The 20,562-nt window shown below is 35.3% G+C and overlaps 1 protein-coding gene and 1 long non-coding RNA gene across 8 annotated transcripts in view; one reads left to right on the forward strand and one right to left on the reverse strand.

Annotated features, from left to right (window-relative positions):
- Positions 1-20,562, forward strand: part of LOC116429011 (uncharacterized) — a 65,890-nt gene that overhangs the window by 11,885 nt on the left and 33,443 nt on the right. The gene's annotated exons all lie outside the window — the stretch shown is intronic.
- exu (maternal protein exuperantia) lies at positions 399-8,098 on the reverse strand. 6 transcript variants are annotated; one of them, XM_031981527.2, is made up of 7 exons: positions 3,779-3,951; positions 3,001-3,191; positions 2,287-2,591; positions 1,926-2,207; positions 1,649-1,838; positions 1,416-1,558; positions 399-1,318 (listed from the first exon to the last, which is right to left on the reverse strand). In XM_031981527.2, exons 3-7 carry the CDS (start codon positions 2,572-2,574, stop codon positions 1,007-1,009), a joined length of 1,215 nt encoding a protein of 404 aa, XP_031837387.1. In that variant the 5' UTR covers positions 2,575-2,591; positions 3,001-3,191; positions 3,779-3,951; the 3' UTR covers positions 399-1,006. The 6 variants fall into 6 exon arrangements, with proteins under 6 accessions (XP_031837387.1, XP_031837389.1, XP_031837391.1 ...); XM_031981529.2 differs by lacking the exons at positions 3,001-3,191; positions 3,779-3,951 and adding an exon at positions 7,684-8,098; XM_031981531.2 differs by lacking the exons at positions 3,001-3,191; positions 3,779-3,951 and adding an exon at positions 7,586-8,098.

Raw genomic sequence — 20,562 nt, forward strand, 5'->3', positions numbered from 1 at the left:
AGCGTCAAAAGTCTTGTCAATAGTCTCCTTAGATAGTAAGTACTTCTTTAATCTTCTACACGATGCACTATTCTGTTTACGCTCCGCGGCGTTAGCCATGCTTTATGGAAGTCCATAAGCGGATACAACGGTCCACTGCATAGGCATTCATATATTTAATTCATTTCTGGCTTTATCTCGATGGTTACGCTCATTCCAGATGCGCTTTATTACCTAGACAAGTCACGCCGCTGAAAGCTTCTGTTGTTTTCCTTTATACGTCCAGTTATCGTTGTTTCCCATAACAGAAAAAATTTGTACGTCACTTAACACGGGATTTAATCGTTCGCGAATTATATCAGAGAATTTTGGGAGTTGCAATTACGTCGAAATATCCGGGTAAGTGACTCGAGACGAGGTTACGCTTCCAAGTCCTTTATTTAGGTATTCGGTACGACAAAATTCAACGTGTAAATGCAACAAGTGCATCATTCGCTTGAATAAATCTCATAGTACAAAAATATATTCTTTAATATAATTATGTCCTTCGTAGGCGAACACGCTATTTAGAAGTAAAAAAAAAATAACATTGTTTGCTAATCTCAGAATTAAGAAACGAAAAATTGGTCAGTGTTTGAATGAATTTCATACGTCGAGCAGTTCCTAAGCATCACTCGTTACAACTCGTTAATCCGATTAAATAGAGAATGATGAGCATAAAATTAATCGTTAAACAAAACGAATGTTACTTTATATCACAAACTAAAAATAACTAATATGCGTTATTTGTACATATCTTTTCTTCGTTTAAATAAATCGTTTTGTATTCGGTGCGAATACGATATACATTTATACTTTGATATAACGAAAATAAAACTTAAATACAATACTGCAACAAGTAACACTCACATATTTATCACGCTCGAATAACGTTATCATAGAAATAAACGGAATGACTTTAAACTCTGTTACTGAAAACAATATTCATCTTATAATTAAATAAAAGGCAATAATAGTAATGGTCGGATCACTCTTCCGGTATAAATGCACGCTCCTCGAGTTCCGATTTCAACTTGGGCGGTGAACTGAACGTGGTGGTATCGGGACTTTCAGTACCAGACTGACATTTATTATTATTTTCTCGGTCGTCGCAGATTTTAGAATTCTTCGTTTTTATTTCGGGCCCGTCTAATGAGACTCTTGACCTTGGCTTTTTATCAGGATCAAAGTGACTTTCGAGGACGATTAATAAATCTTCCTTCTTTTTCTCTTCAGCCGTTGTTAATTTTTCTTTAATTAATTTTTCTAAGCCCTCCTTTTTTCCATTACCCCAAGCTTCCTGTAAAAAAAAGAACATGATTTTAGTATGTTATTTTTACCAATAATGAATTCATTATTCGCTTAATAAACAAATATTCTTTAGATTTTATATGTACCTGTAATTCGGAATATTCGATTCCTGCTTCGGCGAGCAGTCGTCGTAAAGGACTGGCATGTTGACGTTCACGACGATTCCTTGTGAACAAAACTCCAAAAATAGGTTTTAATGTATTTTGACGTTCAAACACTATTTTTAGTTCTGAAACAAGGCCAACAGGTTACATGTGTAAAATCTGTACGATTACATCCTTTTATTTGTATTTTTGAGTCTTAATAAAATGTTGTATACCTTCGTATTCTTGTTCCTCTGCTTCAATTGGTTGAACAAATTCTCTAATAAATTCTACAGTTTGCTTTATGGCACTTTCACTATCACTGCTACCATTTGTTTCAGTTGCAGTACATTCTACTGAACTTAAATGTTGTACTATTTGTAGCGCTAAACATGCTCTATCTTTTGCATTATCTAGTTCTTTTTCCTTAAACATAGAAGAAAGCTTTGTTACGTTTATCTACAGGGATAATAATGTTCTGGTTTTACATTCTATAAAACAAAATCATCTTACTTGATTAAATAAAGTTCGGGATAATGCTCTAAGTGTATAGGCACGAACTGTGTTCGTACACTTTGCTTGAGCAACATTGAATCCATTTGCAAATCCTTTGACAGTTTGTTTAAATCTTTCCAAAAGATTATATTTTTTTAAGGATTCAAGCAACATGGCAGGAATAACTTTACGTGGCTCGTGATAAACTAATATTACACCATCTGTTGCATCGCCTTTGATACTTTCCAACCAAGTTATAAATTCTGTTAATGCTGATACTTCACTCTTGGTTTTTAATATCTGTGCAAAGATAATAAATTTAATGTTATAGAACATAAGAAACAAGGATATTCTAGTTACACTACAGTTTGATAGTTACTTTATTAGCTTTCATATCCTTAAGCACCCGATACTTTCCAATGGTCGCAACTTTCATGTTGTGCCTTTTCATAGCTGGGGGATTGAGGTCCTTAAATGGCATTACATATTGAGAATATGAGGAACTAGGAGTATAACCAGCTATTTGGCATGTTTCATCTATAACTTTCTTGCCTGTGGTATCCATGTCCCATCCAACTATTTGATAATTGCCTGGACCAATACCTACATCGCAAGATTTCCTAGGATTGCTAGGTTTTACATTTTCCACTACTGTTGTTGCCACCATCTTTTATAACTAATAATCTGTAAATAGTATATAAATATTATCTAGGTTATCTATATTTTTACATTTATAAAAGTTGAATTTATTTTATATAAATTGGTACAAAAAAATAATTGTATTAAAATAATAAATTGATTTATTTAAAAGGATGTTTTAAACGATTAATAAGAAAAGTTGTTTATAAATATATATACATATATAAATGTGTATACATAAATATAATATACATAAATATATATGTTTATAAATATATACAATTAATACAAATTAATAAAAAGTGATCACAAGAAAGATTAATTAATTTCTCGTATATTAACGTAATTAATATAAATCAAATTCCTAATCACAAATTAAAAAATAATATTTTTGCAGAAAATTAAGAATTTCACATTCGTTAATTCTTATTCAAACAGACGTTCGAATACGCACATGTTATAGCAGAATACACAGGAAAAAGAATGAGGTCAAGCTACAGATATCTCAACGCAAAAATCAATCTCCCAACTTGAATTATATGAAATATTTGGAACTTCCAAGCAGTTTTTGTACAAGGGCAAGATATTTTGGTACGTGTATAGGTAGAGCAGAAAAGATTACACAAGCACACCGGCAAGGTCGACCTTGAAATTCAACACAGTACACAAATACTTCAGAACAAAGAGACAAATAGCTGAAGACACATCTAATAATATCGACTGCCTCACACCATGCATAATCAAGAAAATAATTATTCTCGAAGGAAAAGCAACGTGAACGGTTATACGTGCACGCCGCTATCGTCATCAGCGCGACACTATATTTAAAACAGTGACGAGATAAAATGATATAAATATTTACCGGAAAACAGGAAATTGCAACTAGATCCAAGTTGTTTGCGGCGACCGACGCGACGAATCGCGAGAATGAAAATTTTATCGATAAAACTGGTATACCATTGACTATAGCAAAAAGAAAAAAAAACGACAGTCTACCGAACAGCACTTCTGTCAGTCGTATTTATTAATTGGTAAATCGATTTCTGTCGAAGGTGTCTTCGATTCCACAATGATGTTCACGCGATACGCGTTATGAGACGATACGTTCCTCGAATAGTGTCACGTACGTATGTAAAACAGATATTCTCACCGCACGTGGGACGTTCGCGACTGGTGTTGTAGCCTCAATTGCAGCGCTTCGATCAACTCGCGATATTGGCGCGATTACTCACCGCTTTCCGTCGTTCCCGGCCGCGTTTCTTCGAAGATTTCTTGCTATTGACAGTCGCTATGTACGACAACACTGTAAATCCTTACTAGATACTGGAAACTACTGGAACGCGACTAGAGTCATTTGAACGCACGTGCGAGATTGCCAGTAAATCGCCCGCTCGTGAATCTGCGCGTGCGTGTTGAATCCCGCGGTCACGTGGTTCTCGAATGTCACCACTGGATGAGGGAGAGATCAACAATTGCTGGTCTAGTCGGTTGGCTAATGCAACACGCGATCGAATTCGATTGTTTTAGCGTCTATTTTGTTTTTATTTACACCAATATTGGTGTACGTTGTTAGTTTAAGTGTTACTGATTTATTTAATATTACCGATCAATCGAAGAACTGCTCGGTGCAAGTATCACGTCGTAAACGATGTCTGGCTCAAAGATTGGATATAAATGAAACGTGTGAATGCTGTTGAACGATAAAAAATCAATTATCGATACGATATACCCGTTATTAAAAATAATTCCTAATTAAGAACAATTTATTGTACTAAAAATAGATTAAAAACATTTTCGATACGGGACAGTACAAATCGTTTTACTGTATATTTTGTTTCGTATTGATAAAATATTAATTATCGTCAAGACTGAGCGTGTGACTTTCAGTGTGTGCGGAAAATGGTACACGTGACAGGTAACGCACAGAAATTAATTAAAGATCTGTTTCTTATAAGTATTCGATATTAAAACGTCAAGTATCGATAGAATCACATGTGGGTCAATTTTATCTCGTACGATACTACATAGTTTCATGACGACGTTATGCGTCATAGGTAAAAAATAAATGTTGCTGATCATTCCATCTTTTTCATGAAATATTCTTCACCCACCGTATTCATTTATTCCACATAAATTCTAAAAAACCATTTATACTTCGTATAAATATATATTGCAAATAATTATCCTAAAGTATCCAGAGCGAGACCAGCAGTAAAAAATAAACATGACGCAATTCAGAACATGAATAATCAAATTTCACTTTGGAGAACGAAGAATGGCAAAAAAAACTGTCTCACACTTTCATTAACCCCTTGCTCTAATGACGAGAGAAACCCATGGTGAAAATTACCAGATTAATTCACCAAAAATCAACGTTCTTTGTTATTCTCAATATTTATACGATCTCCGGATACATGGAACGTTTCTTAGCGTTTCATACAAATTTAACTAAAATTTACTAGTGGGCTCAGTAACGAAGAAAGTGTCAAGGGGTCAAAATCTCTCGCAGACCAGCGAGGTTCAAGAGAAATCGGAATTTTTCGATCATCGAAATTCCATGGTTATGTTCGTTCGACGCATCCGCATAAAGATCCATTTACACGTTGCACCTTGCAAAATTGTTGACGGTAGTGATAAATTGGCCTGCAGCTTATCTGCCGTTATCTGTTATTTATCCTTTTCTAGAACGCGGCACACGCTTTGTAGGACTGATAAATTGTTTCAACTGGGTCATACGTTCGTCATAACTCTTTTTTGTCTTTCCATTTAGACGGAATTCCTGCCGCGCCAGTAGTTTCAAATTTATCGGATCCTCGCAGAGCGTTTTACACCGGGGAAATAGAAAAAAACGAAAGAGACGGAAAGACATAGAGAGGGGGGGGGGGGGGGGGAGAAATAAACCGCCCGACCGTTCTGCATAATGAATTTCTTTTTGTTTCTCGTAGAATGAAATTCCTATTGCCACGCGCGTTTCCGTGTATGGAACCGTAATTGTGGTCATTAAGTTAATACACTTTGTTGCATGTATAATCGATGCGGTAATCATCTTTTTCCTAGATGTTTTCATAGTTCAGTTGCGCGAAGATAAGGCGCGACTTAAATAACAGTTACGTTAATTAAAACATGTGTGCACGTTCTCGTCTGTAAACACCGCGACGCTCTATAGGGATGAAATACTTCGTTTAATGAAAAAACCGCACTTTCTCCACTGAACATTTAACTCGGCGGTGCTTCATGGCAGCGCAAATACAGTCTGTACAGATTCATGGCCGTTAAACAATATTTACTCGAAATCTTCGACAAATATAAATATTTTTTACGAGAGCATTTTGTGTTCGACAAACGTTTCAATATCTATAAATTAGCGTTTACATATACCCACTGTGAACGCGATGGAATACGTCGACTGACAACATCGACGGACGGCGACTATTAAAATAAAAATTTCGAATTTTATAAAAAGTTACGGGTTTTCTAAATATCCTGGTAAAATCATGGTAACAACCTGGAATTTTAACTACGCCGATACACAGACACAGAGAGACATTCTGCGTTGTTATGCTTGTTTTCCAGGTTGGGTGACGAACCGTACTATCACGTAAATAGCGAAAAAAAAACATTAATACCAGTTTGCAATATTTCACGTTCGCCGGTTGTTTAATATTCTGGCTTGGTTTTACTATTTGCGCACGTGTTCGACACTTTCATATCTGTTTCCTTGTAGGCAATATTGACACAAAGAAATTCTACTGGAACAAATGTACGTAGAGAGATTGAATCGCAGCTAAATTCGTGTTTCGCGGAATCGGTTATTTCAATCGTGTTTCACGAACGATTAAAAAGCCTAGCTCAACTATGTAAAAGAGGGAAAGGCGCGGGATCGCGCGGAAAGACTGAATGTAAAAACGCTCTCGTATATTCATTAGCATTCGATACTTTCCTGAATACACGTCGAGCGCGATAAGTACGATAAAGGCACGTTGTGTTTTCGATACAGCATTTTCCAGTTCGATTTCTTTTAATGAGAACATTATATGGATTGAAAATCGTGTTACTTTTCCAACCAATTTCTTCAGATTTTAAATATAAGCGAACGGCGATTAGAAATCATATTTATTTGAACAAATCAAGATATTATTAAAATGTGATAATAATTTAGAAAGCGAATGTAATGGATTTAATGTAAAGTTGAAGGTATGCGTTTTTTAGAATTACAAGTAATCGCTTTATTCATGAAAAGTTGAAAATTCGATTTTGTTGGTCAAGTGTATCAAAACAAACGGTAGATAGAGATCTGGCACGTATAGCTATAATATTGCAGGAGGAATTCTAGAAATTCCGTTACACTTTATGAATATTTTATCAGTTCCCAGCAAATGCGATAGTATTGTTTGCAAACACTTTGTCAGGGATAAAGGTACAAGTGTGAGCAATTTGCGTTGTAATTATTACGCACTGTCCTGCGATAATAGACTTACACGTGTAACATTAATTGCGAAGCACGGAAGAAGTAAACGAATGGATGATGTAATTAGAAAGTGTATCTGAGAAAAGTTTAAGATACTTCTTAAACAAAACTATTTTCAATCGTAATTCTATTTTTCTATTACGTCACACAATATGGAATACCAGATTACCAGTCTCAAATTGATCGTTCACACGATCGAATATATTAAAATTACCAATCATCTTAACTACATATAATTAACAGATCAAAATTATATTTCCATGTTCACTACGCATTCCCAAAACTGAGAAGAACCAAACGATTGCACGTTGGTTATCAAAATCCTCAATCAATCAAAGAACCAAACTTTTTCTTCAAATAATCCAATATTCCATATTATAAGACCCAATATTTATATCCCTGAAAGCTTAACAATAAAACTACCAAGCAATCGAGCGACTTATTTCCACTTTTTCATAAAACTCAGAACAATACGTTTCTCGAGGTTCGAAGGGTTTCTGTCTTGTGTTTGTACAAACCCACAAATTTAATTACAAATCTTTCGCAGAAACGCCTGAATTCAAATACTTACGAAATAAGAATTCTGAACTGGGCCGATTCAACCGTCCGGTAGTTTTAGTGTTAAATTCACATAAATATCCGCGGTCTACTCGTAACACGCGCATTTACCTAAATGGCACCAGTCTCTCGGAGGGGTCGTCTCAGCGATAACGTTCGATCACTTCCTTATGGTGGATCGGCACGATCGTTAGACGCTCGAAACTGATTCCCCGACGTGTCGCGGCACCACGTTCGCGATTCCGACGATTTCGCAGCGGCACTCGCACTTTTACGGAGACGGGCGCAACGCGGAGACAAAAGACCGGTGACTTCGCGCGGGGATTCGGCACTCTATTGTCTTCCCTTCGTTTCCGGTCTTCCACCGATCTCCTCGGCCGTTATCGTCATCTCATTCCCACGCGATCCTTCGATCCTCTTTTGTTCTTTCTCCCGTTCCTTCGGGGTTCGCTTCTCGGCCGACGGAGGCTCTTCTCGTCGATCGGCTTCGAACTACGTTCAGATCGGACACCGCGCCCAACTGATAACGCCGCGCATCTAGATACCGCGAGATCCCGCACGTACACGCAACGTGTCTGATACCCGAAGCGATACGCACGCGGCGGAACGCGATAAAACTGCATCGTCTGTTGGTCGCGCGCGCGATGCACCTTGCACGGTGGCCTGAAATCGGCGAACGCCAGCCACGTTACAGATTCGAACCGTATCGAAGCGACGGCGGTTTTCGAAATATTCTTTAACGCGTCAAGCGCCAAATCTTAAGCGTTTTCCCATAGAGTTTGTCTTTGTAGCGAAGAAAAGCAGGAGTACTTATGAATTGTTCGGCGTTGCGACGTTTGTGTTACGCTATTATCAACTTAGTTGCCTTATTAATTTTGTTTGATTGTTTTTTAGTCATTCAGAAGCGTCAGTCACCAATGACTGACATGGCGCTTACCGTGTTAACCCTTCGTTGAGCCCCAATTTGTCACATTGACACAACTCCCGAGTAAACACTCGTCGAAATTCTTATGCAGTCAATTTTCTTCGCAAAGCAGAAACTTAAAAGTCATGATTCATCGTAGCGATCGCTATACTACCTTTCTGATATCTCGTACATCCGACGACGTATCGGTCGCAGTTTAGAAATGAGTCATAGGGCAAGGGGTTAAAGATAAAGGAAAATCTTATTTCTTTTATAGAAGAGCTTCAATTTCACTTGAAAGCAGCTGTTCTTGACCCTTTCTTTGATTTAGGGGAGGAAATGCACATTCAGGGACGAAAGGGTTAATGGATTCCATTGGCAAAAGTTCTAAAATACATCAAAGTCTAATAATACATTACGAGGACATCGCAGCCTGTCTAAAGCCTTTTTTTTATGTGCATCCCTGTATCGACAGGGACTGTTTCATTGTGCTCGTGACTTTATGTTTATTACTTTCAGGAGAACAGACTATGGCTTCTCGCAAAGTCGTTTAACACGTGTCGGGAAGTTTTTTATCTAGGGGTTGTTCCGCTAGGGGTACGATCACTTAAAAAATACTTACGCGCTTAGTCCATTCATCAAGAAGCAAATCGCATTTCAAGAAACAATAACAAATCCACTAATTTCGTCTGTAAATGGGAAAATTGGTAATCGAGAATTTCCGGAAATCGTCGAAGATGTCCCTTTTTTTTTCGTCAACAAGTAGAGTTCGCGAGAAATGGTCAGGCATTCGGCAACGAGACTCCGGAGGCTCAAGAGCACTTTCCATTATTTTATACATTTTGTCCTCCGTGCATTTTATTTTAGCGATTAAGGTCACCGCATATTCGAAACTCCAGCAGCAGCAAATATACGGTCTACTTTTATTTTTGGTAAACAATTATTCAAAGTTATTTGGAGTTCATAAAGATGTATAACCCCGAAAGAAAGAGAACATTATTTTTCAGTGAAATGACAAGCGTTCGAGGACGTCGGCCCAGCGCGCGACGCTTCGCTCGCCGAATGTTCGCCGGCTCCGGTATTTTTCGGTTTCCGCAAAGTCGCGTCGCGAGAACTGGAGATAACGGAGGTTTTTATTGCGATAATATTTGATTGGTGCACAGGCGATCGCTGAGTACGTTACGATTATCGGTTTTCCTTAATGCAATCGCGGAATTTTTCGCATCGCTCTTACGCGCTCGTCAGATTAGATATTTTATGGAGTTTTTATTGGACACGATTGCCGAGCGACTGCCGTGAACGTTCATTCTGTTTTATTTGGAGTTAATAACGGACTTATTAATTAGTCAATTCAAAATAATACTCATTCCTTCAACAATGAATTATTTATTCTTTCAAATAAACATGAAATTTTCTTTCATTTCACTCTCCTTTCTTATTTTAATATATATAGGTGTATTTGTTCTGCGTTCAATGTGTGTACTCTTCATTGGTGGATTTTATCGTACACCACAATAGACTTATGAAACTAAATTCTACAGTTAATTGATTAATCAGTGACAAAATAATTTCTATTCAGATTTCTGTGGAGTGATTTTTAGTAAATGCAATCAAATTGAAATTTTAGTTCCTTAAGCTTTCAGTATTCTTTCGTATTGAGTTTTATGGGGTTGACTACAGAAATATATGAAATCTGTAATTTATACGTAATGAACGTGGTATGTACAGTTAATAATTCATGAAGAGGCGGTAGAAGTTTGGTAGATTAAAAAATTGCGCGAGTAATCTTTTATTTTTCAAGAACACGAGTAAATAATTGTTTAGGTGTTTGTAACGCGAGTCTATCAAGGTCTCGATTTAAAGGAAGAAATTGACTCGCGTTGTTTCCGATCCCGTCGATTCAATTACTTACGTTATACAACGCTGCAGCAATCGAAAGGATAGATATTCCTTCTTTACGCTATGGGATTGAATTATTCAACAGGTACAGATGTACTGTTAACACAGCCGTTTTATTTTCGATTCGACGAGAAACACGGCGAATCACTATATTGAACGGACACAATTTTCATTCGAATTGAAAGGCAAGCTTAATACGCAGTTTATAGCGTGTTGATAATTGATGACGTTATTAATGAAATATTCAGGATATAAAGGTATCATAAAATGTGCGTGTATATTTATTTATCACGTGAGAATACATACTGTATAGTTATATCGGAGAAATGTCCAATATCGTGTCATATAAATTGTATACATTTAACGACCATTTTTGTGCAATTAACTTTCGTATTATTCTTTCATATACAATATACGTTAAATTGTTCGATTAAGATAAATAAAATTTGACACAATATAAAAAGATATAGGGAACATGGAAAATGAAATGAAATGAGAATGTAGCTTAGAAGAATTCTAAATTTACAGATAATTGTGTTAGATACTTATATTAAATTAGATTATTATATTTATATTGTAATATTTAATTCAATCTTATTTAATACCATTCTTGTTTAAAGAATTATTGGTTATATAAAGATTTATTTAGTTATATAATAATTATGTTATAAGTATATAGTATGTACATATGTAAAATGTATAATAATAGAAATTATATATGTAATAATCATATACATAATAATATTTGTGAATATTTATAACCCTACTTCGATAATGTTGCAAAAAGCACACCAGTTCAAATAACTACGATACACAGAGGAAGTATATTATCTTTAAAATAAAATTACCTTAAATGCTCTCCTTTTGCAGCGATTATTCTAACGAAGATCGAAAATACTATAGAATAATTTGACAGATAATAGTGCCGGTAAATTTATCGTTTTGCGTTGTGAATTGAAAAATGCACGCGACGTACAAGCAACGCGATCTTATCACTTCATTGCAATTCTGGAAGTCGCACGCTTATCACACAATACATGATCTCGTTTACAAATTCTATTATCGTACTCAATAATGTATATCGTGCGGGGAATTTTACATACGCGCCGCTGGTGTACAATTCATTAAATATCGCGGCAGAAATTGTTAATTATGCGAACAGCTACGGATAGACCAGTAAAAAGTTAACAATCACGAAATACTCGTATTAAATGCATTGAGATAGAATTAAAATGATTCATTCGAAATATAAATACCAGTAGAAAGTTCCTTTCTATTATTCTCGAATGACGTGATAAATTAAGAATGTCAATGATTTTGTGCATTGCTCGTAGTATCCCTTTCTCTTGTAGAAAATAAGAATTTGCTTGTACCGTATTCGTTTCAACGTGCAATCAATGAGAAATTCCCAAGTTACGAATGGGTCATCAAATTTTAAAAGATTCACGCGATGATGGAGTCGCACTAATAAAGATGTTAGGATTTCGATGAAAAATAGGCGATACTGAAAGTACATTGTTAATAGAATAATAGTTACAACTATTTACAAAAATAATGAAAGATTAAATACAATTTATTCTCTTCCTTGTTTAGAAAAATAAGTTACAATTGAAATTTACACATAGAAACATATTTCTAAATAAGGAAGAAATATAACCGTACTTAATCGTAAGTTTCATTATTTTTACAACTACAGGCTTCTCTGGAAACAATTCATCGAACTTTATCTTCAGATATGAAGCGTGAAGTAACACTTCGCGTCGCTTGAATTGGCTACACGATAAGGAAGTATATAAATAAACGAAAAACATTCGCGAATTTACCTCACTATTATCTAAACTGACCTTGCGACTTAATCCTAAGCGGTTAAAGTTCCACAGTAGAAAATCAGACGTACAGTGTCTCATAATTGGTCAGACGAGTATTCTGTGTCGTTGAAAGAGTTAGTGTCGTATATAATTAAAATATTCTACACAGCACTCCAAAACAAAATGAGTCGTAACGGAAGCATAATTTTTAGTTTATCTTCAGCATCTCGAAATCATTAATAGGACAAAATAAACTGTTCCTTTCTCCTTCTCAAAATTAATTTAAAGTATTTATTTGTACTGTTTCTGTGACGATAGAATCTCAGATTTAAATTTTCTTTATTTTTTGTTGATACTTTGATTAGACTTTGTTATACTTCGATGCGTGTGGCTCGGAATAATCGTCCGGACTCCTATTTCTGAGTTCTCTAGAACAAAAGTTCTTGTGACATGTTTTTAGATTAATTAAATGCTAATCTTACAATCTTACAAATAATATTAAATACTATTCATTATTAATATCACTAATCGCAATATTAATGTTTCATTAACACTAGAACTACCGAGCATTTAATACAATCGATATGTAATCTCCATGAAAATTGTAACAATAGATTATTTTCGGTTTGTTCAGAGGTTTACTATAGTATTCAAGTGAAACTATATTTTCAGAAACGTGTTGAATGTTCAATGCTTTTAAAATATCAATAATTGCGAAACAAAGAAAAATTTATATATTGAATAGGATCGTGCAAATATAGTTATTATGTTCCCTGTCGTCAATCAGTTAAACGAATAAGTAAAATAAGATTCTTACGTCATAAGAGTACTTCAGAAATTTATAGCGTCCGTTATGCAAATGTACATATCACTTCGAGCGATTCCAATGACGTAACAACTATTCGTTTACTTTTTATTCACCGTTATTGGCCTCTCGGAATAATTTTACACGTGTTTTTATTAACATTGGTACACAAAATCAATTTTTTCTGAGTCATTTTACGATTTAATACATTGGCTGTCCCGCCATTTATGCTACCATATACGGAATTGCTTAAGTATTTTCTTTAGAGGCATCGTTATTCAAATGTGCGTGACGATAAAAAATCAATGAAAAGTAATCAAAACGTATAATTTGTGCGAAACATTCAAAAATGCATTCCTGCAGTCAAATTATGCCAACAAATGGTGAAAAGTGAGTTGACTTCTAGAGTTAATATTTTTTACTTACATTATTATTAACGAACAGTGGCATGCCGAATCTTTAATATGAAAAATTACTGTTCTATGTGTACAATACGAAAAATTATTTTACATATTAATATAATATTAATGTAATTATCTTACATATTAATATAACGTGTGATACATATATGATAACACTTTCGTTGATATGCAATTAATTTTCTATTTTTATAATAAGAAATATAATTAAGAATAAATATTCTTTTCCAATTGAGTCTCTATAGACCCTTTCCACTGCTTCAGTTAATTATCTACTATAATTAAAGCACACTTTTGAAACATTCTAATTGCAACTCAATACAAAAGAAATATTCTTGAAACATTATATTTTCAGATCGGAAATCGTTTATTTTTACCTTTACATTTTTCAAAATCGTGGCAGCTTTAGTAATTTACACTTTTCTCCGCAATTGCGCGAAACGTTGTACGTAGAATGTAAATTAAAATAAACTCGTTTCTGTGCGTATTATCTACACGTATATCAGATGTTTGTAGAGATTTCGTAAACTGAAGTGTGAACGCCTAATAAAATATATAGTTTATATAACAGAATGGTCACAGAGTTAAGTCACATCCACAGTGCGTCCACGGTGTACGTTTGATAAGAGCATGATTTGTCGGAGCTGAGCAAGTGATAAGGGCCTTGTTACTTCAATTCATGAGACGTGTGGTTGCCAAGATAAATGTTGCTCGTGTGAGATGACAAAAGCATAACTCATGCCTTAAAATTAACGTGTTTCTATCGTTAAGATCCCGTTAGCCAGATTTGCAGCTTTTTTCCCGTTTCAACTTGCAGTCACCGCCGCTAATTTATCGAAGCGAAATGATAATAATATTTGCATCGCGAGCCGGTGTTTTACAATTACGAATGATTAATCTTGATTATTTATGCATATTCATGTTTCCTGTGCGTATATCTTGATCTCGCGTTAAAGTATTTGCTGAACGAGCAATCGTTTCGGCATATTTATGAAGCAAAACATAATTTTTTACACGTGTAAAACGAGTATTATTTTTTTCAGAATTCAGAGGTGTAGGGAAATTGAATATAAAACTTATTGCGATAAATGTATTTTTACTGGACTATGTTTTCATATAATTTTTATTCTATACTATTATCTCTTTCATTGCCATATTAAAAAATTGTTATTTTAACGCTAGAACTACCTCACCAATGAATGATTTTAAAAATAAATAGCCTCACTTCGATTAATGTACGAAGAAACCGAAAAAACTCTATTGTCACAATTTTTACAAGAATTACATATTAATCACGTTGATCGCTTGTTCTAGCGTTAATAGAGCGCTTGTTTATCAAGATTAGATTAGTAAGGACGATTTGCGATCTGTTACGAACGAATACCATAATGGGATGTCAAGATACATTGTGTTACACAGGATGGGGTAAATAACGTTGCAATGCGTTTCCTTTGTAAATGCATTCTAATTCTGGATACAAATTGGTGCTTTTAGCGACATTAAAATGGCCCCATTAATCGTCTACTTGATATATTTCATGTACCCGGGCTCGCATAGTAATGACATACACATATAAATTTACGTTTGCACCGAAGAAACGCCGCACAATTTATAATGCGAATTATTGTGCACGTTGAAAATGACGAAATAAATTTAACTGTTTGTTCCGCGAGGCTTAGCGATGTAGCGTAACTCGCGGAGATGTTCCTGCGCAAATTTTAAGCGTTGTTAACGCGATAGATGTGTAAATTATATGAGATATCACGGTATACTGTCACTCAGTCTTTTTGATCGAAGTTTTATAAAAGTTTATTGTTAGCGGCGAATTTTATGATTATAAACTACAAATTCATATTTACAATATCATAATATTTTTATAACAATTCAATTAACTTGATTTTTGAAAGTTTAATGCCTTTAAAAATAAATAGTTCCACTTAAATACTATATCAAATACACGAGCCATTTAAATGCATTCACAAAAAACACATAAATTCCCAGTAAAATATGAACTCGTTCCTAAAGAAACGTTTCCTAACACAAAATCTTTAATCCCTTTAGATTCGACGATTCTCCGCGACAAGCAGCTTTTAAAGGCACCAATGTGGTTCTTCTCAAGTCCTTTAATCACTATTTGTTTGACAAGTGTCTAGAAGTAAGTAGCGGCCATCGGTGTTGCATTTAAATGCGATCAATCTGTAATGGTCGCAGGGTGGGAAACTATTCTTTCTCTCCTTCGGTCTCGTCCGTCACTCGTTTAATTAAAAGTAGTTACCGGGGGAACGCTCGAGTCAATTCAAACAGAAACTTTAATCACTTCGCGCGACAACCGTCGCGTCGCTCCCGAAAGAAAGTTCCGATCCGCCGGAGAAAAAGTTCCGTTTTCGTCACTTACAACACCTTTCCCATTCGACGTTCGGAACCGTTTGTCGTCCGCGAGCTGCGCCCGGAAACTGCGCCACGCCGCACCGGCCGGCCGGTCGGTCGGTCTCTTTAATCGCGCGAAGACAAAACACGCTTGTATTATCGACTCGTACAAGAGATGCAGCGTGTTGGTCGTTACGGTATAATTAGCACGTGGTGTTGTAACATTTTCCAGCACGCCGAGTGGAGTGTTGCGCGGCCATGTACCGCCGCGCCGGAGCTGCAACGAGCAATATCGTGCCGCCGGAAAATGTCTACCTACGTACATAGCTTCCATTTTACTTTCGCGCGCTAATATGCTTCGCGGCTTTGCTAATCTTTTTTACCAACGAGACTGCGCTAGTAGATTATGAGAAATTTCTCTGGCTGGATTCACGGTATCCGTCGATTGAATCGTTTAGCTGTTTTCGACGAGTGTACTTGTCATGAAGATGAAGGATTTTGTGTTACGACGAAGATATCTGTTAAATATTTTTACAACTACAGCAACTTTGTCATCTTGCTTAAATGCTCCAATTTTAAACATGCAACACAGAAACATCAGAAATGCCATTTCATGGCCTGTACCATAGTCTATACGTGTTGGATTACCAAAACTTTCGTACAAATACTGGATTATTTCTGGAACTGCTCTATGCAATTCTTTTGGTAGTACTTTCTGTAGTTCATCCATACCCTAAATGATTTATTACCAAAATTTCGATATGTATAAATCAATTTATTTAGTAATTTCTTTGGAGAGCATTCGTGTGATTTCAATAATTGTAGAAACGGCTCATTTCGGTTCATCTGATAATTCTATCGTTAAGGCTAAGTTTACGTTTTACGTTTTCCAAAACAACGTATCTTTGAAAAGCCTCTTCTTTAGTCCTTATAAAGATAGAGTAACGAATAGCAGAATATCTAACAGTGAAACTGAATCATTTTGAGCGGACGATAAAGTTTGTTATTTGCGTATAAGAAGTGATATGCATTTTATATATTCATGAATACATAATAAGGTGAAGCTTACTTTTACGTGATTGTTAAGCCTATATTTCTCATTCAAAATATTCGTTATGGTAGTCTTTCCATGGAAACCAGGATATTAAACTAAATATTCTTTTAGAATTAAATGTTATTGCTAATTATTATTACTCGTATAATTGCGTGATAATTTGAGAGAAACGATACAATGAAAATGCATAATACAAAAAGAATATACGCTGGGATTTTTAATTTATTTCAATAACAGTGGCATCGTAAAACGTATAATTCACAATGCAAAAAGGATAAAACGATAGAGAGGTGTTATGTTTGCTTTTGAAATATTGATCTGCCTACGAAAACCGTGTTTTCCATTATGACGGTTGCCGCTTTTTTTTGTTTTTTTTTTGTGCCTGTTACGTTTTTCCACGTACGAAGATTGCATCGAATTTCATTGAAAGGATTCAGAATGGGAAAGTCGCAGCTGAAAATCTGTGAAAATCGGTATACATTTCGCTTTCCCGCAAAAATATTCAAAGCGACGAGACTAGATAACGATCTCTGCCGGATATGACAGAAAATATTGTAATTGGTGAAAACGTTATTTTTAATATTCGGAATGGGACGTGTTAAATGATATATTCAACGCTTTTATTTCTGCCGTTTACAGATGTGTAGAAAAGTTATTTACAGCAGAGTTCAATTAAATTTTGTTATCGTAAATATCGTGGAAAATAAAGAGTGACAAGTTGAATAGTGATGTACCGACTTGCACGTGAAATCTTCGATTGTAGAAAGTTTAGGATGTCCGACCAGAAAAGTCTCGAATCTTCGGTTAGCCAACTGTACGGGGTGGCCATTTTATAGGAAGTACTCTCGATATTTAACCGACGCCCACCGGAACTGGGTCGTTTTGGCCTGGCTGTGGCAACAGTCAATTATGCTGGATGTGGCTCTTGCCTCTTTATCATGAACAATAAAGTATCTACCGCAGTAAAACAGAGATAGTTTATTGCTCTAGAGAATGATTCATATGTATTTTATAACATTCTCCCTTATTATACGTTCCTAACCTCTTAACTGTGGAATTCAGTTTTAAAAATCGCTCATTTCGTGCGTAATAAAATCAAATAACGAAATGTGTACTCGTTAAACGCAGGATAAATATGTTTCAATGAAAAATCAAAGCAAAACGAGAAAGAATTACACGTTTATGTGAAAAAATAAATAATTCATCGTTCAGAGAATTATATAGCATCATTTCGAGTTTTAAGGTGATGTGTATACTCGTCAAATACAGTTAATTGGTTAATAAACACGTTCCAATAGAATGATAAAAGTGTAATTCGATATCTGCAGTACACAGAGCATTTAATGAAATTAATATTCCATGATAAATTATTAATATCTTCTACGATGATGCATAAGTGTACGATTAATTTTAAAATGGATTTATTCAAACGCTATCGAACTCTCAGAGTTCGGATTTAATTACTCTTAATTAATTACATTCAAATGTTATTGTATTAAATATTATCCTCTTGCACTCGAGAGGTGACTACCACTTAATCTCACGCAGCAAATTATAAAGCCTTATACATAATATTAAGCTTTCTATAATGCGTCGATATGTGGAATATTAAAATAAAATAACTTTCTTAATTTGTGTCTGTTTTATCGTTAATTAGATCGAAAGAACGTCGTCTATATCTCGTCGAGGAATATTGTATGTTTCTAGCGAAAAACTGTCTAGTGCAAAGGGTTACTATTAAATAACAATCAGAAATATAATAATGAAATACACTAATAATAATAGAAATATAATAAATAAGAATGCTATTTTTTGTCACATTCAAACAAACACTACGGTCGTATATTCGAGTGACAATCGGAGCCATGTTCTTTCCAACGTAGAAATACGGACTCGTATCTCATCGAGTTTACGCGAAAACAGAAACCCAAAAATGATGACGCGTTTTTCGGCGTGCCCGTCGTTATCGTTTTACATTAATCTTCTGTAATAAACAAGTTTCTTTCCCGTTTTCAATTTTCGTCACTCACCGGGCATTACTCCGGGAATGCCGGCGGAGTTTGAATAATGGAAACGCACGAAAGAAAATAGAAGATCCGTCTTCCTAAAGAAACCGCGCGAATTTGTTGGACAATGTATCGGATCATCCCATAAATAATGCGGCTTTTGTATTTCTTTTGTTTCTAAAAATAAAGATAAACTCATAAAAATGGAACTTTTCGAAAAACTGTTAGTTTCTGGAAGAATAATTAGGGGTAATAAATTGCGTGTGATTTATTTTGAAAATTTGTGCCGATTTTCACCTATTTCTCTTCTGAAAGAAACAACTGTAACATTAAATCTGATATGCAGACGAACCTAAATGATTCCAACAGTGTCCAGAATGTGCTTAAGTTTTTCACACGAATTATCCGTCTAAATTCATTGTAATTAAGATATATCTATTCCGTTAATCTTGTCTTCTTATTCATACAACTGGTATATTATACAATAAATCACTGTGTAACAAGTATTACTAAGTAATAAGTAACTAATATAACTTTTCTAAATAAACATACAATTCTTCCTCATTTTGCTTCGGTTTTTCATTTCATTCGTCCTGCGTTTAACGAGTGTACACTTCATTTTTTATAAAACGGGCAATTTTTCAAACTGAATTGCACGGTTAACAGGTTAAAATGAACTCAAATAAAAAAACTTTTTCTAAAGTAATCACAATGCATAGACAGACGATTTATAGACGATTCACAAGAATTTGTATTAGATTAAAAACAGATTTGTCCATCTTTATTTTATCAAATAAAAGAAACACAAAGAACCGCATTATTCATGGGATGATCCAACGTACAACGTGTCGCGAGTCACTTCAATGCTCGTGCCCGCGAGTGCAAAATAATTCCCGTCGAAGGGTCGAAACGTGCCGGTACACTTAAAAATAACAGGCTGCCGATCCTGCTCTCGGGCGAAACGATATTTTGCTACGGCGTTGATCCCGGCCTGAGGAGCCGCGCCACCGACCGTAAAGTGAAACATGTAATATTCGGAATACCGTTCAACTATTACGGGACGAGAAATATCGTAATAAGCGGAGGACACAGTGTCGCACGATCCCCTTCGGTTATCTCTGCAACCGATTTTGAACAGCGTTGATCTCCCCGACAAGCAAGCTTGGCCATCTCCGCAGCCTGTGCACATAGTCTACGTGCCAGTTAATTCGCCCGCTACCAGCATCTGTCTCGGCAGCCAGAGAGCTTCATGGTTATAATATTTTATTGCATTCCACGTACTGTCTTTGCGAAAATATAATTGAAATCGGAAAATCTTGTTCGTTCTCCGGGTATTACAACGTACGTTACGAATCTCGATTAAAGTATACGTGAAAATGATTTATATATTTTAATCTCATGTGGTTTGATTTACTTTTGAGACTAAGGGTTGGAACTTATTATCAATAATTTGTGAGAAATGCGAAGAAATTTGTTACATTGCGAGTATTAATACGTTGACTGCTATGGTGGTTACAGATAACCGAAGCCAAATTACTTGAAAACAGTTGCAACGTGTAAGATAACCGATGTTGAATAAAAATGCTTGATAACGTAAATAACTAGACGATAATAATTACAAAATAACAAATAACTATTTCTGTTTATCCTTGCTACAAAATAAGTGGTATATATTGAGTCATCCCATAAATAACGTGGTTCTTTAACATTCCTTCCATCCGAAGGAAC

This window comes from Nomia melanderi, chromosome 14 (genome assembly GCF_051020985.1).
Source record: "Nomia melanderi isolate GNS246 chromosome 14, iyNomMela1, whole genome shotgun sequence".
In the NCBI taxonomy this organism is placed as follows: Eukaryota; Metazoa; Arthropoda; class Insecta; order Hymenoptera; family Halictidae; genus Nomia; species Nomia melanderi.